Below are 27,117 nucleotides of genomic sequence, written 5' to 3' on the forward strand. Positions count from 1 at the left end.
GTGCAGTATTTTTAATTTTTCATCTGAGTAAAGAAATGGTGTTGTGAATAAATGTGTCGCCCTAAAGAATTTAATTTCGCCTCTTTTACATGTATTTATTTATATTTGTATTAAAAATGGTCAAACAGAAATGTTGTTAAAAATAATTTGTGTTAACCTGTTATTAACTTAAATTTTGACAGCCCTAATTAATATATTAATACAAAACGAATTTCAATTTGTGTTACCTAATGTATGTGTCCATTAGTAAAAGTAAAAAGGTGTAAAAGTAAAGTAAAAGTATCCAGAGAATTACCATTTTTACATCGGTTTGGTGTAGGCACCATAGCAACGTAGTTTGGCACCATAGCAACGGTCGATAAGGCTCATGGTAGGTACTGTGGGATTTACTGCTAGATTTCACACACCAAACCACACAAAAAAATAGAATCGGTAAATTAAGAAGCGATGGCCGTAGCACAAATCTGCCGACTTGTTAATTTACCGGGAGAATATATTTACTATATTTTGACTCAAAGCAAACAATAATGACGCTTTATAATTCTTACAGGATAAAAAGCATTCAAAACAAGAATAAAATATCCTAATTAAATGTTGAGTAATAATGCTTGAAGAATATTTAATATACGAATAACAAATTAGGAAAAAGAAAACAATACTGTGGCGCCCAGTGGCAGAAAAAAATGTGGTGGAGGAACGAAAAATACATTGTATGGAAATACATTAGATGGAAAGTCGTGCTGAATGACACTAAAAAAGAGGGACATTCGTGTCCGTGAAAACGAGTCAATAGATACAAATTTGTGACTATATCACGAAATGCCTTTTACAGATGGAATGTTTTTGCAAATGTCAGTTTGAAGAACTTCTGTAAGAGTTTTCCCATAAAACATTTCTTCTTTAATTTGTATTGTCTGTTTGCCTTGTATCTGTATTCAGAGATGGGCTGACTGAAGAAAATAGTGATTAGTTATTTTAAACTATCACACTTTAGGCATGTATACAAACATTCCCAGCATGTACCGTGTGGAGCTCCGGCCCACGTTGTCTGCTCAGAACACATCTCTGTTATGCTAATTCCAGCATATAGACTGCTCATCACACGCTTTACACCAGTTCTGAAACAGGTGAAAACCTGGCCAGCAGGAACCACCTCTGTTCTTCAGGACTGTTTTGAGTGCATTGCCTGGGACATGTTTAGTTGCAGCCAACAGTGATTCTTATTAACTTGGAGGAATACACATTACCACAGCTACATAGGCAAGTGTGTTGATGACGTGACCATCTCCAAGATCTTTTCATTCTCCAACCAGAAGCCGTGGAAAACCTCAAAGGTGCATGCGCTGCTAAAGACAAGAGACTCATGTTTTCACACGGACGTTTAAATTGCCGGATTTGTGTATCGTGGCGGATTTTGGTGTTTGATTAGAAACTTCGGTTAAACAAACTGTTTAGCGATTAAAAATTATTTTGTATTTTTATTCATTAATTTTTGTATCTGAGTAAAGAAAGGACATTTTCACATTATTTAGTCATGTTTGTTAAAGTCTAGTTTACATTCATTAGTCTTGTTTGTTGAGATCTAGTTCACATTATAAGGTCTAGTGGGTTGAAGTCTAGTTTACATTATTTAGTCTAGTTGGAGTCTAGTTTGACTAAAAATGTTATCTTAAAGAATGTCCTTCAATATAATTATTTATACTAACTTTTTTAGTAGAATCAACTAAATAATCATAATATATTCTGTTTCAGCCTTATTTCAGCTAGTAAAGTGCTAAAGCTATTGCTCTTTTGCACAACATTTTGTTTACATTTTTGTTAATTACAATGTCTACTTTACTCTTTTACACACCGCAGTGTGCACTATACAAAAGGTTCCCTGGTGGTCTAGTGGTTAGGATGCGGCGCTCTCACCGCTGCGGCCCGGGTTTGATCCCCGGTCAGGGAACCAACCCCAGCCATTAGGGTTGCACAAGTCAGTGCACTCTTAGTCCCAAGCCCGGATAAATGCGGAGGGTTGTGTTAGAAAGGGTATCCAGCATAAAAACATGTGCAAATTGGAACATGCAGATCATGAATACGGATGATCCGCTGTGGCGATCCCTAATGGGAGAAGCCGAAAGTGTGCAACAGATTTACTTGTGGCGCTATTTTGTATTTGTGTTTTGTATATTTGTCTTACACTGTCCTGTGTTGTCTTGCACTGTCTTCTTGTCTTTGCACTGTTTGCACCAGGTTGCACACGATGCACGGTATGTGGTGAGGACACTTACTAGTCCTTAACCCTGTCTTTTCTGTGATTGTTGTTGTATGTAGCACCAGGGTTCAGGAGGAATGTTGTTTCAATTCACTGTGTACTGCGTCAGCTATATATGGTTGAAATGACAATAAAAAGCTTCTTGACTTCTTGACTAAATACAAATGTTAATTAAGAGATAGAGTGAGAGTGCAAGAGTGAAATTACAACAGACAATAGTGGAAGAAAGAATATCCAGGAGAAAAGTAAAAGAAAATGCAAAGAGAGAGAGAAAATGAAAGATAGCATGTGGTGAGAGAGAGAGAGAGAGAGAGAGAGAGAGTTAATACAATGCTTTGTGTAAAATGACACGAAATAATATAAAATACACAGACGTTAGGGGAGGATGTTACTTAAGTGTTGCTATAGAAAACTATGAAAATGCATAAAAGTAACATTGTTAAATAACATATGACTGAGTGTGTGTTTCAGACTAAAGAAGGTAAGGATGAGAAGGATAATGAGAGGGTGTGTTTAGCGCTGTTCTACTACAGAGATGCAGAGTGGCTGATTTGTGAGAGAGACTGAGAGCATGTGACATGTACAGTACACTAATCTATATGCAGGATTAATAGGCAAGTAATGTGACAGCTAGTCCGACTAATTACATTACAGCAGTTAAAGCTACAGTAAATTATATGTGTTTTTCACATCAGCATTCCATAAGACGCCGTCAACTATATAAATAAATTATTTTTAAACAATATGCTTTCAGGGCCACGTAAACACAGACTGGACAGATATACAGTATGTCAGAGGTTTGTGTCTGGTATGATTTACTTAAAAAAAATTTTTTTTACCTAGATCCCTGCTTTTTTTTTTTTTTGTATATATGCTGCCTGCAGGGTTAAGGAAGTGACATCGCAATTATAGTTGTCAAGTTACTTGTTGATTTAAAATATCATAGCAGCGGTACAGTCATAGCTGTTATATATTTATAATTGAATCACTAATTAGCCAGCCAGAGTACAAAGTGGGAAAGACAAGCTCCCTGAAATGAAGTGTGGAACCAGATTTAAAAAAGATCCCATGCTCATGTTATTGATATCAATATTACAAATTCCCATGGTGATTAATATAGATCACCATGTAGTACTTATTGGTTGAATTTGTAAATGGTTAATTATGGTACAGTTTTTTGGCTGTGCTGAGTGTGATTTTATTATACATTCTTTACATTTGGTACAATTAGTTTGAGTTTGTACAATAATGAACATGAAGATTGTAGGGTTTGTTAAAGTTAAATTATTGATGTTTAGATTTGGAAAGCTAACATGTTAGGCTTAGTTACTTACCGTATTTTTCTGACTATAAGCCGCTACTTTTTTCCTGCGTTTTAAACCCTGCGGCTTAAACAACTAAGCAGCTAATTTATGAATTTTTCCTGGGTTATTCTCGGTTTCACAAACTTCAAGCCAAAAAACTGAACCCTATAACATTAGACCAATGAAATTTCTAAATCGGAAACGAAAAAACGCACCTCACCTGTGTTCTGAGCTGCACGGCATCGGGAGAAAAAATGTTTTTTTTAAACGCATGACGATGCAAAAAGATAAAATCTTGAGAGAAATAGTTGTGAAAGGAAGGAGGAAGACAGCAGACAATGACTTTCTTGGTCGGCTACTGTTTAGATACAAGCCGTTGTAGCGCGTTGAGTCTGGGTGAAGGGAGAGCTCGCTAACTTTTTCTTGGCAACAGCGTTAAGGGTTAGTCAAAGAAAAGGGTTAGTCATCAGAAAATATTAAGGACATATTCCTCGTCTTGAACACATGCAGTAATACCGGAAAAATGCTGTGCCGGTCTTTTCCCAAAATACCGCTATGCTCATAAAGGAAGGGCAACATATTTCACCCGTTACACCGTGTGTAACGTGTCTTTCGTTAAAGCCTGTGTAAAGTACATTAGTGTAGACTTATAGCCACTAGTGCGGCTTATAGACAGGTGCGGCTTATTTATGTTTAAAATAAAAATATTTGTAAAATTCAGTGGGTGCGGCTTATATATGGGTACGCTTTATAGTCCGGAAATTACGGTAATAATAAGTATGGAATTACTACTAACTATAAAATTAACAGGTTGCAGTGATGTTTAACTATTTGTATTTTAACAATCTACATTTTTTCCAAAGCAGCTTTACAGAAATAGACAGTAAATTATAAATTTACATTTCTAGTCTCTAAAGTGTATCCGTTATAAGAAAGCTAGTGGTGACAGTGGCAAGGAACTCTCCCTGAGATGGTATGAGGAAGAAACCGTGAGAGGAACTAGACTCAAACTGGAACCCATCCTCATCTGTGTGACATTGAATGTCTTTTAATTATAGTTTGATCATTGTTGAGGATATTGACTGTTCACTGATGGAGAATCGATAAAAACTCCATCCAGAGTTAGGGCATCAGGATAAATCAGGCAGATCCAGAAAGAGAGAGAGAGAGAGAGAAAGAAGAGGGAGTGACAGGGGAAGAGAGAAATTTATATTATTAGTTATCCTTATTGTTACATAATAGGAAATTGTAGAATTGAATTAGAATGCAAGTAAGTAATCCAGTAAAGACTATAATATATTGTTATAGCTACAGTATGTTGATTTCATTAGTAATATTGATATAAGTCTAGCAGCAATAATAATAATAATACTTTATTATTTACTAATTGCTACTACTACTACTATAAATCATAATAATTATTATTAATTATTATGCAAATTTTTATTAATGTGGCATTTTTTGAAAGCTGGTCACAGACCACCAGCACGCCAAAGTAACTAATCATCAAACTTCTTCCCTATCCACCCATCAATCTATTCATCCATCAATCTATCAATAATTTATTCCATCATTAATTTGCCTATCTTTGTCATCTTTCCACTTATTTTTCAATCATACATTTTTTTATTCTTTCATATATCTAGTAGCATTTACAACAGCCCATTTTACTGCTATTTGTCCATCCATATGTCCATCTGTCTAACCATCCCACCACAGAGCCAACAGTGGGAAATATTTTGTAGGATCGAGCCTGTTGGGTGACTCGACTCCGCCTCCTTCCTGTTATGTAATGAGTCAGTGTAACGCTAAGGCATGCCATTCTGGGAGACTCTTCTTTAAGACAAATGATGTGTGACATTTCAAGAGTGTATAACTAAATCGCATAATCTGTACAAGTCCATAAAAAGAATTGCCAAATGTATTCTTGAAGGCCTGAGAAATTGCACACTCTGTCTCAGTCCATTTGCATTACTTCCTTCTACTCTTAACATCCTACAGCTGCTTTCCCCAAAGGTCCTTACGAGGAGTTTGAATTGTAAATTGATGCTGTTCTGTACGTGCTAGATTTATAGTTGAAATGTACAAGTAATAGAAATAGAAATATAGTTGAACTTTTTATCGTTTATTTTAAGAGATTTGTGTCACTATTGAACCTCTTGATCGCTTATGTTGAATTATATTTGTTCTAGACTGCTGATTTTTATTGCAAACTTCTGTGGGATTGCTATTACCAAAAACTTAGAAACCCCAAAAAGCTTGACTTGAAAGCCAAACCCTCAGACCTCACAATGTCCTCTGTGTTAAACAGTCTATTTAACTGCTGTCCTGCAGCTCCTACAAACTGTGATCATCATTCCCCACTTTAATAGATGCCTGCTTTCATGAATATTTGATTAGTATGTGGAGTTTTATTAGCCCTATTTGGATTCTGTTGGGGTTTGACGGTTTACCAGGAGAATTTGAACAGAGCGAGAGGTTTGGGTGATGTGGCTGGATGTGAATGGGATTTATTGATGGTAGGCTTGGTAGAAAGGTTTTTACTTAAAATATATAAAATGGAATGTACACATTTTTTGTTGGGCTTGTAAATGATTAGATATGGAAATTGTGTAGTTTGTTGACAATTGAATATATAGTTTGCAGGCTGTTGACTTCGCAGATTGGGTACTTTTGTTGTGTGTAGTGTTTAAAGCAAACGGAAATTGTAGATAGTAGGTTTTGGAAAAGGGTTGTAGATAATAGGATCTGTAGCTATTATGAGTTATGAGACATTGTGTTTTGTTGATTCTATATGCTGTTAATATCAGTTGGTCTCATTGATTATGATGTATTAGACGTCATGTAGATTATGTTGTTTGTAAATTGTTTTTGTTTTATTAGACCATGCTTGAATTTTTATTTGTTAGAATGTATAAAAGGAAGACTTTGTTCATTGGGATTTTATAGATAATGGAATATACTGTATATAGTATAACATATACACTGCATGAACAAAACAAAAGTTTACACTGTATATTTGTATATGCTTTTTAAACATCCTATTCCACGTTTAGTCTGCATTTGCTATTATAATAGCCTCCACTCATCTGGAAAGATTTTGGAGTGTGCTTGTTGAGATTTTGAACAAGGGTGTTAGTAAAGTCAGGTACCGTAATTTCCGGACTATTAAGCGCACCCAAATATAAGCCGCACATACTGAATTTTACAAAGATTTTTATTTTGAACATAAATACGCTGCACTTTTCTATAAGCCACAGGTGTCTACACTGAAACTAATTAACTTTACACAGGCTTTAACGAAAGACACTGCCTGTTACACGGCTTGTATCTAAACAGTAGCCTACCAAGAAAGTCATTGTTCACTGTCTTCCTCCTTCCTTTCACAACAATTTCTTTCTGGAGTTTATCTTTTGGCATCGTCATGCGTTTAAAAATCACCATCGGTGAAGCTTTTCTCCCGATGCCGTGCAGCTCAGAACACAGGTGAAGTGCGTTTTTTCATGCCCGGTTGTTTTCAGCGTGACGAATGATTCACATTTCCTGTTGACAGTTCGAGTGAGCGGCAGGTCAAACATCAGAGGAACCTAATCCATATTTATGATGTGGTGCGGCCCGATTCAGTGGGAGCGCATCTGATTTAATATAAAGAATTTCAATGGTTCACCTGAACCCGTTCTGCAATTTAATTGGTCTAATGTTATGGGGCTCAGTTTTTTGGCTTGAAGCTTGTGAAACCGGGAAAAACCCCAGGAAAAATCCATAAATTAGCCGCTTCATTGTTTAAGCCGCGGGGTTCAAAGCGTGGGAAAAAAGTAGCAGCTTATAGTCCGGAAAATACGGTACTTATTAAGGTTGAGGAGACCTGGGGTGCAGTCAGTGTTCCATTTCATCCCATAGGGGTTCAGTAGGGTTGAGGTCAGATCTCCATAAAAGACCATTCAAGATCTTCTACTTTAATCCATTTAAACATTATTTTCATGGAGCATGCTTTGTGCACAAAGGTATTGCCATGCTGTAAAATGTTTAGGTCTCCTTGTTGAAGTGAAGAGAACATTTTATGATACTATATCCAAAGATATACTATACAATTGTTTGTCTCCAAGCCTACTTTTGTCTATAGTGTAGCATAGTGTAGTGTAGTGTAGTGTAGTGTGTTGTAGTGTAAGAGTTTTATTTATTGTAACTTGCAGTTGAAATTGTAAATGGTCATACTGAAAATAATTAAACGCATAGATTGAGAGTGGGAATTAGGATATTTGGACAATAGATTGTGTATTTAGCTTGATATATTAATAATATATTAAAATTGTAGAAAGTCACTTGAGGTTAAACGATGCTTTAATTGATGTATGGTCGAATATGTATAAATATTTGGTATATATTGATCAGTAGAATGTGTTAAAAGTTGTACTTGTATGTATTGAAGTTTGTAAATGAATGGTTGTTCAGCATGCTTGTATATGGATGCATGTACATGAATATGGCTGACGAGAGCATTGGGATTTGATGATGTCAGATGCCCTGAATATGTGTGAGGGTGTTCTATCTTAAATCTGTTTCCGTTCAACTTTTCCTATAGCACACATACATTCGGCTGTGTCTAATCAGCTCATTACACTGTGAATATTTGGGGACTTTATTTTTTGGCACTAAGCTCCTACATGTGAGAGTGTTATATTTGTCACTTATACTGTGAACACACTTGCCAGCAGCTAGTCTTTTTTTTTTTTTAGTACAAATCTGTAGGAGTTTTATAAGCGTAGCATTTTGTTCACCTTCTGAGTTTTCTGTATTTTTATCTACAGAATATATTTAGCATATTTCAAGTCAAGTTAAATCAAGAGGCTTTTATTGTCATTTCTACTATACACTGGTGGTACACTGTACACAGTAAAAATGAGACAACGTTTCTTCAGAACCCTGGTGCTACACTAAACAACATAGAGCTACAACACAAAGCTACATAAAGTGCAATTTATATATTTTTTTGTGAGAATGTTATTTAGCTATGAAGTAGTAGAAAATTTGTAGAGGTCTGTAGAGGTCTGGCCTACTTTTTAACAACAGATAGGAGTTCAGATACACAGGTGCCCATTGTAATTGGGTCCTGAAAGAGGTTGCCATTTGGTACTTTGGTATTTGATTGCTTTGATATACATGTGTTTGTGTGCTAACATCTCTTTCCTGGCTTTTTAGAGAGTGTGCCTGTAGAAGCCAAAGTCCCATGGCTAAAACAAGCCCAAGAACTGGAGGAGACCAAAGTGGCCACTGAAGAGCCAACGTGAGTTATTTATAATACCTGGAAACATACTGAAATACAACCATTTCTTCAGTTACATTTTGTTGCTTTAGTCCAGTTTGTCTCACATTGGCAGATATTGAATAGCTTAATAGGTTTACATATGGGTTGAATGCTTAGCCTGGTGTATATTTATATAATACTCAATAATAATTAAAGCTGCAGACCTTGGATGGCCATTGCGCACAATATGAATTCAATTTGTTAAGAAAATGTTTTAATGCAGTTGCTCCCAGGGTGGCACCATTGGGTTTAATCTAAGAAATACAATTTTAAAGGAATCAAATTATAGTACATTGGACTGTAAAGGCTGCTTAATACAACAGAAAAGCACCTATACAGTACCATTGTATATGTTAGAGTACCCTTTGTTAAATCACCCCTAACACATGGTTACCTTTTTATTCACGTTCACCTGGCAAGACAAAGCATTTATCCGCTTTCTTTTAATTTGGAAAGGCAACCACCCTAATCGAGATTGGATTTGGACCTGCTTCAGTTTGCTCTTATTACCTTAGTCTTCAATCAAAAGCGTTGTGCTTTTGTTGGTGCTATCTTGCCCCATCGCTGAAACTGTACCTCATCTAAGAGCTGCCAAGAGAGTGAAAACAGCTCAGTGTATCTCCGGACTATTGAAAAAAGCCACGACATGAAGGCTTCCAACATCCTGCGGTCTACCGAAGCCTTCTGTCACAGAAACTCATAAAACAGAAGCATATGGGGTGAAAGTGTTTAAGGGTTTTGGAGAAGAGCGTAGCACGGGGAGTTTGCTGCTAAGTGTGTATGTGTGTGCGTGTGTGTGAGGAGGATTAGGATCTGCTGCTTCACTGATAACTGCTCTTGAATTGCACCCTTCAGTGCAATATATCATTCATCGGCAGGCCTCCCGTCCTGTTTCTGCTATATCAATGTGCTTGCTTAATTTAGCAGAGTCTGGGGAGGTGAGATGCTGTTTCGGTAATCAGTGCCATCAGAGAGTGACCTAAGTGTGTGGAATTCACTGCTGGACAACAGCCATGTGACTCCAGGCCTGAATGTGTCATGGGTTTTAGCCCAGGAATGCAAGAGAAGTGGACACATCAAAGTCTTGACTTGGATGTGTCATAATGATATGTCTTAGTCCAGTCTTCTATTCTGACAGCAATTTTCTATCCTTTTAGACTAGGTTTTTTTTTTTAAGTAATTCAGTTGTAGAATTAATTTATATACAATATACACTATTATCCATAATATTTTAAAGGTCAGCACATTCTTTCTTCGCCAGAGGTCCCACTTTTTGCAAAACGGTGCATTCAGTGTTATAAGGCAGTTATAAAAGGGTCTATTATGTACACATTAGCATAACATAATTAGCCTTGCTTTGATATAATACTTTTTATAAGAAAAACACAGAGAAAAGTCGGTATGCTAGAGCTGTTGGCCTGTTTTAAGTAGTGAGCACAATTGTTATATCCAACAATATATACCATGCAAAACAATAAACACTTCCAATATGAAGGATATTAATACTGTATGTTGCAAGGTAAGAGCAGAAAGTTCAGAAAACATTGGACAAGTGCAGGAAATCATTTGCTTTTACAGCATTTGGCAGATGCCTTTATCCAGAGCGACTTACAACTGAGCATTTGCTCAAGGGCCCAGCAGTGGCAGCTTGGTTGTGTTGGGATTTAATCTTAAGACCTTCTGATCCAGAGGCCAATGCCTAAACCACTATGCTACCCCATGGAGGTGTTGATATTCAACATAACTGTTGACTCATCCAGTTTCTGCCACAAGTTATAAAATGAGTAGCTGCTTGTTTTGATTTTTAAACCATCAGTGAACCATTTGATGCCATATTATATTAGAACTTATATGCATGATATAATTATATATTGACTGACAAAAATTGTGTGTGCTGTATGTGAAGTGCATAGGGGCGATGCACATAGGGGAGGCATTGTATGTAGGGTATTTTCTCTTGTATTAACCCCTCATTTTTGGGACCTTGATTTTGCTAACCCCTCAGCAAATGACTTCTTGAGCTATATTTTCTGCTGTGGACCACATGTAACTCACTATTAACTAAAAAAGCAAAGCTACCCAGCTGGCTTACTACTGTAACTGAGCTAACCAGTAAAGGCAAACCATGCCTGCATACTGTACAATCTGTGAAATTGTGTTGCATTTGCTAATTTGTATTTTTTTTTTTAAACATTTATTAGCTACAAGGTGATTCACTTGTACACCTTTAACATATTCACTGGTCAGTAGTTATGGCCATGTTTGTTATAATTAGCAAGAGTTGCATGACAGCCTGCAAAAAAAAGCCAAAACAATTGGAAAGAGGAGCTCAAAGGACAGCTGCCTCCCAGATGGGAAAGACTTTTATCATAGACCTGTGCAAATATCTGCCCCAAAATAATTGCTGCTGCCAACTGGAATGCAATGATGGACTTTCACTTTCAGTAGGTGGTTAAATAAATAGAAGGAGTCTGGTCTAGTGGCTTTTTAAATAAAATAAAACACAACTATAAGTTTATTAACCTTCCTGCTAATGTTTCATTTATCAGCGCAGTTTCCATTCAGCGTCTTTGTGTCTGCTTAATTATTTAACATATACCAGATAAAAGTGCATTACACAGTATATTTAAATTGAATACAATTTAAATCGAATAAACTTAGAAATCATTTTTGACAAAATGATTGCTAAACTCCGCTGTCTCCATCACAAGTCTGCTTTATTTCCAAATGCCCACAGATGAAACTCATAATCCTCCTACACAATGTAAGTGGTTACATATAGCAATTTCAGGGCAATGCAGAAAAAGGAAATGTGTAGAAGGCCAATGATGAGTATAGACAGAATGTCAGTCCTACCATAGCCAAGATGTAGCCACATGTTTCTACTTGGCATGGTTTTCAAATATAAACACTATAAAAAAATACAAGAATGTTTGGAGTACACAATAGTAAAACCATATGCAGTGTATAATGTGCAGTATATGTTTAGTCTTTTATCATCCATCTTTAGTAACTGTTTTTTTCCTGTTCAGCGTCACGGTGTATGCTGGCTTTCTCTTCCTGCCTTACTCTCTCTATCTCTATACACTTTCCAGTTCCTTTCTATCTTTTACTGCATCTCCCTCAGTCTCAGTCTCTCCATCTCTTGAACTGGGTTGATCCTCCTTCCTCTGTCTAAATGTCTTTTTCTCTCAGTTTTTTTTCCTGCAGTGAATCACATTAAACAAGAAGTGCATAGACTTTAAATTTCACTGCCACTTTTCTTTAAAGGCCCCTTTCTACTCAATGAATGGTGAACCCATTCTGTGGTTTATAACCAGTCCTAGTGATGTCTATTAATCTTTTTTTTTTCAAGACATAATGTTTTCTCAGCTATTTTTAGAGCCATATTCCTCCATTATTACAGATAACGTTTCTTTCATTAGACTTTCTCTTTATATTGTACTTATAGTTCTATGAAATTGTGGTTTGTGCCGATTTGAGCTCTTGTGCCTGTATAGTGCTTGGTCTACATAGACAGAATTAAATACACATTATGTATTTTGCATTTATATTATTATTTATTTTAACATTAAATACTGCATTATATAGCATTTAAATTTTGTGCTTTGATGTGGGACAGTAAAATAGTTGTTTAACACTGTCGTAAAGCGATCGGATGCCAAGCACATGTTAATTAGTGAATTTAATTAATGATCGTTCATATCCAGCTCACTGAGTCTGTCATACAAACAATGTAAAAGCAAGGTGACAATAAAAGTGATAGAAAAGCGTCAAAATATCAACCCTTCACATGGATGTTGAGATTAATTATAGAAAATATCCCAGATGACTATATTTACTGTACAATTAGTATGAACAATCCCTCCTACTATTTATATTGTATATACGGATGATTGACAAATGAAAAAAGGAAGGTTATACTTGATCTATAAATCAAGAAAAGAAAGTAAAAATGTCATCCATTGGAACATCTTCCAAATGTGTCAACAGCTGACAGAACAACTTGTATTATGCATTGACACAGATTCTACAAATCTTCAGAACTGCACTCCAATCCCTTAAATGGTATTTTGATAATGATGCTGAGGAAAGCCGTCTAACACACTGATTAAAAATGTGTTTTATTGGTTTTTGTTCACAGCATGCGATTTAAATTAGTTTTCATGCTTTTGTAAATACGTTTTACTAAATACTTCTGCCCTATGTAGAAATATATTTGTATTGGATCCAAATCATCTAGGAAGAATATTTTCTATAAAGGAGCATGTGTGTTGGTATGCAGTTATTACCTGTAGTTCAGCTGTTACTAGGTGTAGTTTGCCAAATTGTGTGGTGCTTGTATGAGTGCATCAGCTGCATCAATATTGCTAGTGTATTCACACAAATTTGCCACTTTTTGGGCCATCAGTTTTCCATGCATTTGTGCCACTTCTTCCCTACCAATCTATCTGTGTAAATGTCTTTTCACAGCACTGAGATTTTCTGATGGTTTCCCAACAACACACAAACCCATGCCAGCTTTTCTGAGAAGGGACCCAAATGTTTTGTGCTGGTCCTATTCAATTTAATGATTTGGGTGTTTTTGCATGTTTACAGTGGATATTTAAGATACATCAATTTTTTTCCTTTTTCTTTGTGTGTGTTCAGTTTCATCCCAGGCCCATGGTCTCCTTGCAGTGTGTCTTGTGGTGTGGGTATACAGAAGCGCACTGTGAAGTGTAAAGTGTTTCTAGCCTTCACCCAGACTGAGGTGGATCTTCCAGAGGAGGAGTGTGGCGAGGATAAACCTCTACACCAAAGGTCCTGCACCCTCGATGCCTGCTCCAAACTGCCACAACTTCCGCAGCACCCACAGGAAAATCAGAATAAATCCTCCAGAAAACGCTATGTTTGGGAGTATAGCGGTTTTACGCCATGCTCGGTCTCCTGTGCTTTAGGTAAGCATGCTCAGGATACAGGCTGTGTGAGTAATGGCACTTAAATAAATAATATTGATGAAATAATGGTTTAGATATTCCTTATGTCTGGTCTTGAAGTGTGTTTGGACAAGCGTGTAAAATGTGTCACACACAAAGGCCAAAGAAAGGCCAATTAAAAAAATAGGTAAAGGTCAAAAATCCGATTTTTAATATACATGGATTAAATATTTTTCTGGAATTACCTTTACAAGAGTTTATACACGAGTTTATGGTTCATCTTGTGTAAACCTTAGAAACAATCCTCATCATTTGGGGAAGAAAAGGAAACCAGACCTTCTGGTACCAGCAACTATGTCATAGTTAAAGTCACTGATATCACATTTTTTTCCTCATTCTGGCTTTTGATGTGAGCATTAAGTGAAGCATTTGACTTACACTATTTGAACAAGGTCTTTGGACAACTGAGTTCTCAAGTCTTATGTGAGTCTTCCCCAAAATTGTTCCCACAAAGTTGGAGCAACAAAATTTTACAAGATGTTTTTTGGTAGGCAGTAGAATTAAAATTTCCCTTAACTTGAACTGCAGGACCCAGACCTGTTCCAGCAATGCCCCTGTGCATGTAGCAAGCACTGTGAAGATTTGTGAAGTTTTTTATAACAGCAAATGGAGACTAAATGTGTAATGGAATGTTCCAAAAGTGCATATAAATCTTATGTTTAGGTGCGCACAGTTTTGCATTATTGGCTGTTTAGCAACGTAGATCTCAGGGTACAATGACCCGGTTTAATTATGCCACTTTGATAGTTAATGATAGTTATGATTGTATTGAGTATAATGTTAAAAATGTGATGCATGTAATCATATGGTTATGGATGATCAAGCAGATTTTTTTGCAGTTCACTGGCATCTACCATAATAGTGTAATTGTAGGTATATGATTAAAGCCTTAAGATCATGTTTTGCTATACATAATTTGTCAGCACCAGAAAAGGCCACCACTGGACATCATTTTGGTGGTGAAACATGATAAAAGTCTGTGGTGCAGGAAGTAAAATGAAATCTCAGTATATGTGAAGAGCTAAATCAGGAAAGGATGCTCTTTTTTTTAATTTTTTTTTTACAATAATAAAATAATTACATAAAAAGAAAATTACTGATATATTTTTCATATTTTCTTTCTCTACTGACTCTCCTACTTTTACATTTACAACAAATTATCATTCAAATCTTTATATTCTAAACTACATTCTAACTTTAAATGTTGGTATATCTCTTTGTCTTTTAGGCAGACAGATGGCTATTATTTTTTGTGTAAGGGCTGGGAGCCGGGAGCTGGTGGAAGATACACTCTGTGATGAGTCAATCAGACCCCGCACCATCATGCGCATGTGCAACCCTCAGCCTTGTCCTGCCAGGTAACACTCACAAACGCTGTACACTATCTAATAGTAATGAGTAAGCAAATGCCACTGGACTTGTATTGTATACTTGTAGACATTTCTCTACCTCTGTGATGAGTTTAATAAGCTTTGCTGAGTCAGTGGTGGACAGTAATTAAGTAAATGTAAATTGTTACTGTACTTAAGTATTTTTTTTTTACGTACCTGTACTTTATTCAGGTATTTTCGTTTGGGAAAACTTTTACTTTACTTTAATTTCAAATTCGAATATCTTACTTTTTACTACATTACGCAACATCAGTCGTACCTTTTTATTTATGAGTGGATAAAAACGTAACTGGTTTAGCGAAAAGCAAGCTGGCAATCAGGGTAAAGTGCGCACTCTGTTTTGAACTTGTTTTGATTGCTGTTTGGCAGTGGCTGATACAGATATAGGCGACATTTTTTTAATTTATTTTTTTACTGCTCATTTGCACGGGTGCGTCAATTATTATATCATGTCACGGTCAATAAACCTGTTCTGGACTCAGAGTTTGCACCCAATGCCTGGAGAACTTCCTTTACTCATACACTTAGAAAGAAGGGGCGGGGTATCAGTGAAGAGAGCTGAATCCAAATAAAGATTATAGATGACAACAAAAATCCTCTAAACCCTCAGGAGCCCAGTTCAGAAAAAGAGGAAAGAAGCAGGGGGGAATCATGCAAAAGATAAAGGTGTGTATGCAGCTCTATCACTCATCTCGTTATGAGGATAGTAAAGATTACGTTATGTTGTGTTGCCTGCTATGCTTTCATGCATAGAGCAACAATATTTATTTGAGCTGCATAACATTATAATTTAGAGTATGTAGTTTATCATAATGTGTGTAGCTTGAAACAAAACAATTACAACCTAAATAGTTTAGTTGGATTGTAGTTAAAATAACACCTATTGATTTGGTTACCTTTAATTAAGGTGATGTCATACAGGTTTTCTGTGATTGTACTGAACAGGTGAACAGGGGAATTTCCAGTGCAGCTTAAAATGCTAATTTAAAAGACATATCTTATAAGGATATAGACGTTGTACATATCTTATGGCTACAATTAGCCAGGGAGTTGTTTGATTCTTGGTTCTGAGAGTTTGATAAATTGTGCTCAATGATGTGCATTTAACTGTGCAATAAATGCATTTAGGTTGATATTTATACATGAAGCTGAGCTCTCAGAAACTCTCTCAGGACTGCTCTGGGAATATGTCTTTCTCATCCAGTGACGTTAGCTGAAGCAGAGAGGAGCTTTTCAAAACTGTAACTAATCAATGAGCAGACGTTGGGCCATGGCGTGGTTCACCCAGGGCGTCATTTAAGCTAGAACCCCATTGCCGGTTGGTGGCACCAACATTACAATTCAGCATCAGTTCAACATCAAGCAGAACATTTTAAGAGAAATAAATAATGAAATAAACTTCTGACTCGAACTTGCCACATCACCCGTGCCCTTATTTACACGATTTTTTGGAAGTTGTTGAAAAGGAGGTTTTGGGCTCATAATAATTTATTAGATATCAATCAGAGTTTAACTCTTTAATGTTATTCTATTAATAGATTTGTGTGATAATAGTATCTTAGTTTTTTTAATATAAAATGAAGTTGATTAAACAATAGTCTTGTGTTAAAAATTATAATATGACATTATAGCCATAATAAATCATAGTATTTGGATACTTAATACATTTGAAGGCAAATAATTTTGTACTTTTACACAGGTCAAAGTTTAAAGGGAGCACTTTAAGTTTTACTGGAGACAATCTTTACCAGAGATTCCAGACCATCTTGGTTTTCAAACATGAGAGCACTCAAGAATTCTTGGGTGTTCCTTGGTTTATAAATCTTCTGAAGGTTCTATGTTTGTCACTGTAACAGTAACAAAAGTTTGTAAATGTAAGATTTGTATTTGCCTTTTGAACATCCCACTTCACATTTAGTTTTCAATTGCTGTTATAATAAACTTCACCCTTCTGGGGAGATGTTCCACTAGATTTTAAAGTGTGCTTGTGGAGATTTGTACACATTTAAGACACAAGGGTGCTAGTAAAGTCAGGTACTGGTGTAGAGTTAGTGCAGTCATTGTTCCAATTCCTCCCAAAGGTGTACAAAAGATTTGAAACCAGAGCTTTATAGCAGGCTAATAAAGATACTCCAACTTATGTACTGTAAACCATATCTTAATGAAGCTTACATTGTGCACAGGGGCATTGTCATGCTGGAACAGGTTTGGGTCTCCTTGTAAAGGGAAAATGTAATGCTACCACATCCAAAGCGACCCTATATAATTCTTTGTAGTATCAGTTTGAGAGAAAAAAACACATATGGCTGGAAAAATCAGGTGTCCCAAAACTCTTGTCCAAAGATTGTATATTTAGTTTTTATTTTATATTTTTGCATAAAAAAACAAACAATTAATCAGACATAGTCCATGCACTTCTTTCAGTATTGGATCATTATTACTGTTTCCTCATGGTTGTTTTAACAATTTATCAAAATGACTGGAAATGAACTAGAACTAAATCTCAATTTTTCTTGACTCTTCTTTTGTTTTATGAATACAGTAGTGGACAAATTGACTGAAATTTTTAGTAAAACTAAACTTCTCAGAGCAATCGCAAAAGTTGTGACAAATCTATTTACTTCTGATAAGAATTTAATGACTTTTACTAATGAAAGCCATCAAACAGTATAACCAGACACTTCCTGGCTCTCTTTGGATTGCATCATCCACTCATCACTAAGGTTTTTATAAGTACAAAATGTCCAATAAACTCCGAAACTTTTTCCAATCCCACAAGTAATAACATTTCCAGTGACTAATAGTGCAGATCACCACAATCTAGCTTACGCACTGTAAAAGACTATGTAGTTTTATGTTTCTACTGGATTATTAATGGCAAACATACTCACAAATGCATTAGCCAAATAAATAAAACCAAAACAAGCACACATCTGCTAAACATCTGCTGAAACACACTACTCCAGTCCAGGAGATAACATGGCCCCATTGCCCTGAAGTGTGGGTTCCCCTGACCCGTTGTCATTTTCAAATTTAAGCACATGTAAGCCAGGATATGAAATTCAGACCTTCCGAATCGTATTTGAGGTATAAAAGCATGTGAACAAAAGGATGATGCAATAAAAGCTGATGAAAACAGTTTATGGAATAAATGATGACATAATGAATATACTGAATGCGTTCCAGGCTTTGGCTGGCACTTTTGGTGATGTCACATTTTTTGTCTTTTTCAGAATTTTCACATAACAGTAGTTCATGGAAACAAAATGTCCGTTCGCATTGTCTTTTGCCATATTTTTTTTTTTGAATTTGCTTGAATTTTGCAAAGAAATAACCCTTTCGATGGAAACACGATGCGAGACAGAATGTCTGGATCAGATGGCTGATGGAGAATTATAATCTGGGTCGTTTTGTACTGCAGTCGGGCCAATCACAGAACTTCAGTTACATTACTGAATCATTGGCAGGACATCTTTATGGCTCTGATTGAGAAGCAAAATTACACATTGCTGTGTGTCACACTCATTGCATGGCAAAACCAACCGCAGATGATCTGAGTAATAAGAGCCTGACAAAGTTTTAGGCTGGATTTCCTAAAAAAAATCAATATGGTTTTACGGTTATTTATGTCAATGTAAACAACAATTGATCACAGCTGAAACAGCATCTTATTCATGCATACCACCCAGATGTCTGTTAATTAAGAATGCCCTGTTGCGAAATTACTGCTTTTGAACTGTCAACTGTGGCTCTTTTCTATTTACAACGAGCTTATGGAAAATGGAAACTGTCTTTAACTAGACCATACTGTAGTATGGGTTGTAACATCTCATATGAGGCCAGTGGAGTCCTATGGGAACATGTATAAAAATATTTATTCCAAAAGAAATAAATGGTAGAACTTTTAGTGAACCTTTGGATGCATGATAGGTATCAATAATTCTGGTGAACAAGGGGAGGTTGCAAATTTAGCAAACAAACACAGCTGAAGCCAAACCTGCAGGTAGGATTGACTAATCCAGGTCTGCATTTCCACCACAAATCTCAAATCTATAGAATTATTGGATGTAATTAGTAACATACCCAGGAAACATGTGGTTCCAATAGGCTTCCAATGTTTTTTCTCTCCCCATCTTAGTTCTCCATGGCTATATTCAGAACAAAAAATGTAAAAATGATCTCATGCCCACCTTGGGAAATTGTTTTTCTGATTCAAATTCCAAAGCAAGCAATAAACAACTGGTGCCTATGTGGTCCATTAAACAAAGAAACAACACACTGATGGCTTTAGCGATTGACGTAGTTACAAGTGCCACAGTTGCATAGGATAAATGAATAAAAGTGATGAATATTCACGTTGAGTAAAGTGTGACAGACCCAGGACGGAAATGGCATTAATTTATCTTTTCAGATATTTAGTGTCCCCTGGCCTCCTCCTGATCCGTGAAATGTCTCTAGCAGGCTGCTTCCAGGAAATATCTGTAGCATTTGGTCTTGGCACAAACCCAGTGTTACATTACAGGCCCTTATCTAAGTGTACTAACTCTAATTAGACAGTCCACCTCCGTCCTGGGTTTTTCCTTCATAAAAAGTGAAACATAAGAATTAAAGAACATTTTACTAGAGCAGAAGAAAGAAAGTATTGACACTGTGCAAGCCATGATAGCCAGAAGAAGAGTCAGATGCAGCATATAGATTAGTATGTATATATTTTGCTCTGCAAAAATTAAAATTCTTAAATATCATATAAAATATGATATTAAATAAATCATTTAAATGTCTAAATATCACAAGTATCTACAAACAAAATAATATATGCTCAATGGTGGTACAACTTTTGTTAATAGAATCAGATGAGCAAAAAATAAGTGACTGTAAATGTATACTCATGTAATATATTCATTAAAATAAAATAAAAATCACATGCATGTTGCTTTTGTTTATATGCAACAGATTAGATTACTACTTTACTTTGAACAAATAAATATATAAATGTACAGATGTGAAAGGTTATTTTTTTTATTGAAAAATTCTCCCTTAGCATGAATAACAGCTTTGCAAACTTCTGACACTTTGTTTCCCCAAGCATTCAGGTGAAATACTGTGCCATGAATTTTGTGAAACTTGCCAAAGATGTTCTTCAGTATTTGGATATGTTTTTCTGACCTTGCGATTCAGTTATTCCCAGGGCAGTACAATTTAAGATTTAGGTGTGGTGACAGGGCAGGCCATTCCATGATAGACAACACTTTATCTGCATGTTTGCATATATATATACTATATATATACTATATATATATATATATATATAGTCAAATGTGTTGATGTGTTGGTGCATAGGTCACAGGTTCAAATCCCACCATCACAAAGCTGCCATTGCTGTGCTCTTGAGCAAAGCCCTAAAACCCTCCCCTGCTCAGTTGTACTGTAAGTTGCTCTGAATAAAGGTTTCTGCCAAATGCCATAAATGTAAATGTAAATAGCGTTCTGGTACCTTTTGTGTGTACTGGAAATATAGCAGTATAATGTAACAGTTAATTTATTCGCTAAAAAGAAAGGTTTTAAATGTAGGCCTGTGCTATGTTCAGAACCAACATCCAAATTAGACTTTAACAGATCATCAAAAAAAAAATTTCCTAGCAGTGTCAACCAGCTGACCTTTCAAAAACATGTATTCAAGTTGATTAATATACACAGTGGAACCCGGTTATGTCGCCGGCCTAGTGGACGCCAAAAAGCGGCGAGATAACCGATGATCGAGATAAACGAAAACCAATATGGCGGAAATATATTAACGTGCTTAAAATTTCTTTATGTACATGATGTGCGTTATTAAATGAGAATGTGCATGCACGTGTTTTTGGAGGTTTTTTACACAACAATCGTTGCCGCGATTTGATTGATTGGTCATGGGGATCGAGATAACCTGTAATGCGGATAAGGAGGCGGAAGCCGAAGTAAACGCAAACAAAGTTTATTGAGAATACTCAGGAGATAATCCACCAATACTTGTAGCGAAGCAGTAATATCCAGTGGTGCGCTCCGGGAGCGCGGTCCACGAAGTTCTGTGAAAGCAGAGACAGTTCGTGTAGAGAATCCACGGATCCGCGCTATGGAAAGCGCAGCGCTGGGCAGCAACGGATAAACGTGGTGCAGACAGCGTGAACATGGAAAACAGCAGGATCGGGGTAATCGGGGGTGTCGTTGAGAGAATGTGGAGTCCGAGAAGAAGGGTACGTAGCGTGATACGTATACGTGCTTACACAGACCGCCATGAACCAACACATACGATCATGCACAAACAATAACGGACCGCAAGTGTGTGGAGGTGAAGGGCTTAAATAGGAGATGGGATGAGTGAGTGAATGAGAGTCAGGTGTGTGTGATCAGCATGACTGCGAGGAGCTCGCCCGCACGGGAGAAGAAGCAGGGTGCTTCGGGGAATGCCGCCACCGAAGGGGGCGTGGCAGGGAGATTCCTGACATAACCGACGTTAAGTGGCAAATTTGCCCCCCCTTGTGCTTGAGATATTAGGGTTCTGCAACATAAAAAAATCGACATAACCAATTAAAAATGCTAAGACAAAGCGAGAATTTGGCGGTTCCACTTCAAAAACGTCGACTTAATAGGGTTGTCGAGTTAACCAAGGTCGAGGTAAGTGGGTTCCACTGTGTATATATATATATATATATACAGTACAGACCAAAAGTTTGGACACACCTTCTCATTCAAAGATTTTTCTTTATTTTCATGACTATGAAAATTGTAGAGTCACACTGAAGGCATCAAAACTGTGAATTAACACGTGGAATTATATACATAACAAAAAAGTGTGAAACAACTGAAAATATGTCATATTGTAGGTTCTTCAAAGTAGCCACCTTTTGCTTAGATTACTGCTTTGCACACTCTTGGCATTCACTTGATGCCTACTTTGAAGAACCTACAATATGACATATTTTCAGTTCACTTTTTTGTTATGTATATAATTCCACATGTGTTAATTCATAGTTTTGATGCCTTCAGTGTGACTCTACAATTTTCATAGTCATGAAAATAAAGAAAACTCTTTGAATGAGCAGGTGTGTCCAAACTTTTGGTCTGTACTGTATATATAATATATATAAACTTTTGGTCTGTACTGTGTATATATATATATATATATAATTTTTTTATTTAATTTTTTTAAGAGTATTTTATGAGCTCCAGAGAATGCATCATATGTTTAAGCATTTCAGATAAAGTCTCATCATTACCTCATGTATTAAAGCTCTCATTATCTTTGATACTGAATCCAACAGCAATTTTGGGATAGTTAGGTTCAAAGCGGTCATCGCTTGTTTTGTGTTAGTGTGATGAATATGTATTTCAGTGACATCAGATTTAATTGTAATTGTACTTGGCTTCTGGCCTCTTTCTGTATATACAGTTTTTTTGTATGTGTTCATGTCTAAAAGCAGTTAGAAAGGATCAACTGTACTTATTGAGTCTCTATCAGGTTGTAATCATAATCTTGGATTCCTGGTTTATGTGGAATATTTAAATGTATAAATTCCACTGTAATTAAGACTTTTCAAAATCTTTCAAGGTGTATTTTTTACAGTCCTGTGAAACGTACTGCAAGCGTGTGTGTCTCTGCTTCTGAGTTATGCAATCACAAAGGATGTGATTGAGTATCATATAAACAGTTTCGTTTTAATAGACAAAATATTAGGGATTAGGGATTTTACCAGGACTAATGGGGCCTCCTTCACTAGAAATAAGAGGGACTGAGCCACACTTCCTTTCCTGTCACTGACAGGTAATGTGAACATATCTACTTCCTTGGCACTTCTTTCCTGGGACTGATCAGTTCTGCATTGTTCTCTGTTTTCTTAGTGTGATGGGTACTGAGGACACACTGTTTTCATTAGGGCAGTCAGTTAAAGCTGAAACGCCTACATTCTTGGGACTGACAGGCAAAGAGACATGGCTCATTTTCTCGGACTGAAATGTTCATTAGACACTTCCTTCCCTGTTACTGACAAGTATAAATGACACACCACTTTCCTTGGAACTGACAGGTAATTTGGAGAACCTCTTTTTCTGGGACTGATAGGTAGTGAGGAGAACCTTTTTCTCTGGTACTGAGAACATACTCCCTCCCTTTGACTGACAGGTACTGAGAACACACCTCCTTCCCAGGGACTGACAGGTACTGAGGACACATCTCTTTTACTAGTACTCACAAGTACTGAGGAAACACAACTTTGCCTGGGACTGACAAGTATTTAGGACTCACCACTTTCCCTAGGACTGACAGGTACTGAAGACACCTCCTTCCCTGGGACTGACAAGTACTGAGGACACACCTCTTTCCCTGGGACTGACAAGTACTGAGGTCACACCTCTTTCTCTGGGACTGACAGGTACTTATGGTACATATCTGTTCATCTGTATTTTGTTACTAAGCAGTAATTAGTAGGAGTGTATAGGAAGCTAAAGCACTTTCTTGTGTGTGTATGTTTCAGTAGGGAAATGATGAGCGAATGTTATCTCTAAGAAAATAAACAGTTGATTCTATCATCTGCAGTGTAACATGGCTTCATCAACAGTCTGTCAAACCAATCTGTTCATTTGAAAAAAAAAAAAAGATGTATGTGTGTGTATGTTTCACATTTAGCACTGTTCTCCTCCATTTGCTTCATACACTCCAAACACAAGTCTTGTGTGTGTGTTTTTGTGTGTATGGGTATGTGGGTATATGTGGCCATCATTGATACTGACCTGCAAGTGTGTATTTATCTTAGATGGGAGGTAAGCATGTGGAATACATGCTCAGTGCCATGCGGCAGCGGGTTGCAGACGCGCAGTGTGTGGTGTGTGAGGTCTGTAGGAGCCAATCAAAGTGAGCCAGCGTCAAACTCTGAATGCCAAGAACCCCGCCCTGCAGAAGTTCAGACCTGCAATCAAGTACAGTGTGTCCCCAACTGGGAGACCGACGAGTGGCAAGAGGTGACTTAACACACACACACACACACACACACACACACACACACACACACACACACACACACAATCATTATACCCATAGTATTTATTGTAACAACACTGTGTGTTTTTGTGCATTTCAGTGCTCTACTTCATGTGGTAGCGGAACACAGTGGCGTAAGGTTTACTGCAGGCAACGTTTGGCCACAGGGACTTATCGGCACCTGCAAGATGAAGAGTGTGAGGGAGATAAACCTGATACACACCGACCGTGTGTTAGCACACAGTGCCTAAAACCTCACCTAGTGGGAGGAGAGTGGTCCAAGGTGCTTGTGTGTGTTTGTTGAGCTGAATTTATTGGTGATTGAAGGTCTCCAGTGCTTAGTACTTCAAGTGTATTATATGTAAAATCCAGCCATGTTTCATTTATTTATGATTGTGTTTATAATTAGTTCTTGTTTTTTTTTTCTTTTGTGTATTTTTAGTGCTCTGTGACATGTGGAAAGGGAATCCAGCGAAGGGAGCCTGTGTGTAGAAGACAGACTGCGTCTGGTCAGCTGGTCACTCTGGACAGATCTGTGTGTATTGGCCTTCAACCTCCACCTCTAATCAGGAGTTGCCGAATGAGTCCCTGCAACAGTGAGACTCTACTCTTTCTCTTATTTTTTTTTGTTGCTTTTTTCCATCATAAGAATTTCATAAAAAAATAAAAAAATAAAAAAATATTATTATATATAATTTGAGGTTTTAGTGTCCCTTGTGTTTAATACCTGTCTCTGTTTTCAGCATCGGTATTTTATCAAGCTAGTATAAAATCAGGTGACATAAAAAGATTCATAATTTGTGATGTCAATTCTGCAGAAACATTTGAGGTTTATGAGCTTCACTAATGGTTATACAGGAAAAGCTTTATATCCTTAAAGTAAAAAACTGGTAAACTCTCAATAAAGAATTTTTAGCTCTACGTAATATATCTGCCGAACCGAATCTTTGTAGAAGTCAGCATGCTTGTTGGCCAGATGCGTAGGCAAGTTGCTCGTGTTGGCTGTAAATTTATAACACGATTTTACATAGTTCTAATGTTGTGTCTGTTGGCTGTCAGCCTTCATCAGCAAGGAAAATATGCCTCAACTTCACTACCACAAGTTGCAGGCATGAGATAACGTGTTTCTCTTAGCCATGGACTTAGTGCTGGAGCCACATTCACTGTTTTATCCATCTGATTCAAATTAGCATGCACCATTCGATTTGCCTATTAGCATAATATAATAGCTGCATAGTACTGGCCTATGTAGGAATGGATGTATTAAATGTACTGTATTAAAAGTACTTATGTATTTAACAAACTTCTGAGTGGAAGGTGTTAAGTTCAAACCCCAGCTACCATTGCTGAGTCCTTGAGCAAGGCCCTTAACCCTTAACTACTTACATGTATAAATGAGGTAATCGAAAGTCGCTCTGGATAAGCACATTTATAAATGAAATAAATGATCTAACCACCAATACAGCTCAACTGTGCAACATATGAATCTTTGACTTTTTTTTACAATCTTTGGAGTCCTCAACCTTCTGGAATGCTCTGACTCTTTGTGTGTTTTGTTTGTAGAGCACAAGTACTCCAAGAAACATTGTCCTCAAGTCCTGGGTCTCAAACGCATCTACATCCAGACAAAACAAGAGAAACGCCTTAGCTTTACAATTGGTGGACGTGCTTATCTTATCCCGAAGACATCAGTCATTATCAAATGTCCGGTACGCTACTTTCCCAAAGCCCAGATTCGCTGGGAGAAAGATGGTGCGGAGCTTCAAAGATCCAAACATCTAACCACCACAAAATCTGGAGCCTTAAGGATTTACAGCCTGGAAGTTGGAGACATTGGGCAGTATCGGTGCTGGGCTGGCCAGGATTCAGACATCTTTATCCTGAAACTGATAGGCCATAATAACAGACTGCTGGAACATCCCGAGGGTAAGAAATTGGTAAAGCAGAAAATCAGCAGCTCCAGAATTTTCTCTAACAAAGAAAAAGGTTTTGTTAATTCCAAGTGCCAGAAACAGGAGCAGGAGGGGTTTTCTCTGGCTAAGAAGGTCCAGAAACATGGGCAAAGCTGGCTACAAAAGAATGACTTATATCTGGACGAAGACCAAACTAAGGAGCCAGGGGATTCCATGGACTTAGGCAACTATCTTTTAGCATCTACTTCTACTAGTGACTCTGTGATTTCAGCAGCCTCAGGAGCCTTCACTCTGGAGCCAGTTGAGTTTGAGGAACTTATCAGAAACATCAGCCAGCTTGCAGAAAGTGGAGATATGACAGATGACCTTGCCTCTCAGCTTATTGGCAAGCTGATGGAGGAGATAGCAGCATCCCAGGGTGCAACAGACAACGAGACAATCCAAGTGGAAAGCAAAAATCTAGACAGAGCACCTAACTCTTCTGAACGCTCTGGAAGGAAAAGTGTGAAGAGCAGAGCGGTTATCATTCGTCATAGCCCACACGGGTCCACAATGAGCTTTCAGAGAGACCTTAGTATCAATGTGGGTAAGACTGCCTACATAACCAATGCCACTCGAAGTCTGACAGTACTCTGTTCAGCTCGGGGTATTCCAATACCTACTGTAACCTGGACCAAAGATGGACTACTGCTGCAGGCCAGGTAAGCATACTTCTCAAGTTTCAATTATGTGATTTTTGTTGAACTGATAATCTTTAGAATTTGCTAATCCTACACTGTATACACTGAATATGCTATGGAAACTTATTTATGCATGCATATATTTCCAAGCATTCATTCATATTTAAAACAGTAAGTGGGGGAGGTGGACAGTAACAAAGTAAATGTAATTCGTTACTATGCTTAAGTAGCTTTCTGTACTTTACTGAAGTATTTCCATTTAGGGAGAATTTTAC

General features: G+C 37.1%; 1 protein-coding gene across 2 annotated transcripts in view; it reads left to right on the plus strand.

The window, feature by feature from the left end:
• Positions 1–27,117, plus strand: part of adamtsl3 (ADAMTS-like 3) — a 200,041-nt gene that overhangs the window by 132,365 nt on the left and 40,559 nt on the right. The window contains exons 15-21 of one of the 2 annotated variants that reach the window (XM_046857561.1): positions 8,761–8,845; positions 13,517–13,806; positions 15,074–15,203; positions 24,026–24,230; positions 24,350–24,532; positions 24,692–24,845; positions 25,813–26,863. In XM_046857561.1, the coding sequence (XP_046713517.1) occupies positions 8,761–8,845; positions 13,517–13,806; positions 15,074–15,203; positions 24,026–24,230; positions 24,350–24,532; positions 24,692–24,845; positions 25,813–26,863 (2,098 nt within the window). Of the gene's footprint in view, positions 1–8,760; positions 8,850–13,516; positions 13,807–15,073; positions 15,204–24,025; positions 24,231–24,349; positions 24,533–24,691; positions 24,846–25,812; positions 26,864–27,117 lie in introns of those variants that run through there. The other variant, XM_046857562.1, reaches the window with a different exon arrangement.

This window comes from Silurus meridionalis, chromosome 9 (assembly GCF_014805685.1).
Source record: "Silurus meridionalis isolate SWU-2019-XX chromosome 9, ASM1480568v1, whole genome shotgun sequence".
In the NCBI taxonomy this organism is placed as follows: Eukaryota; Metazoa; Chordata; class Actinopteri; order Siluriformes; family Siluridae; genus Silurus; species Silurus meridionalis.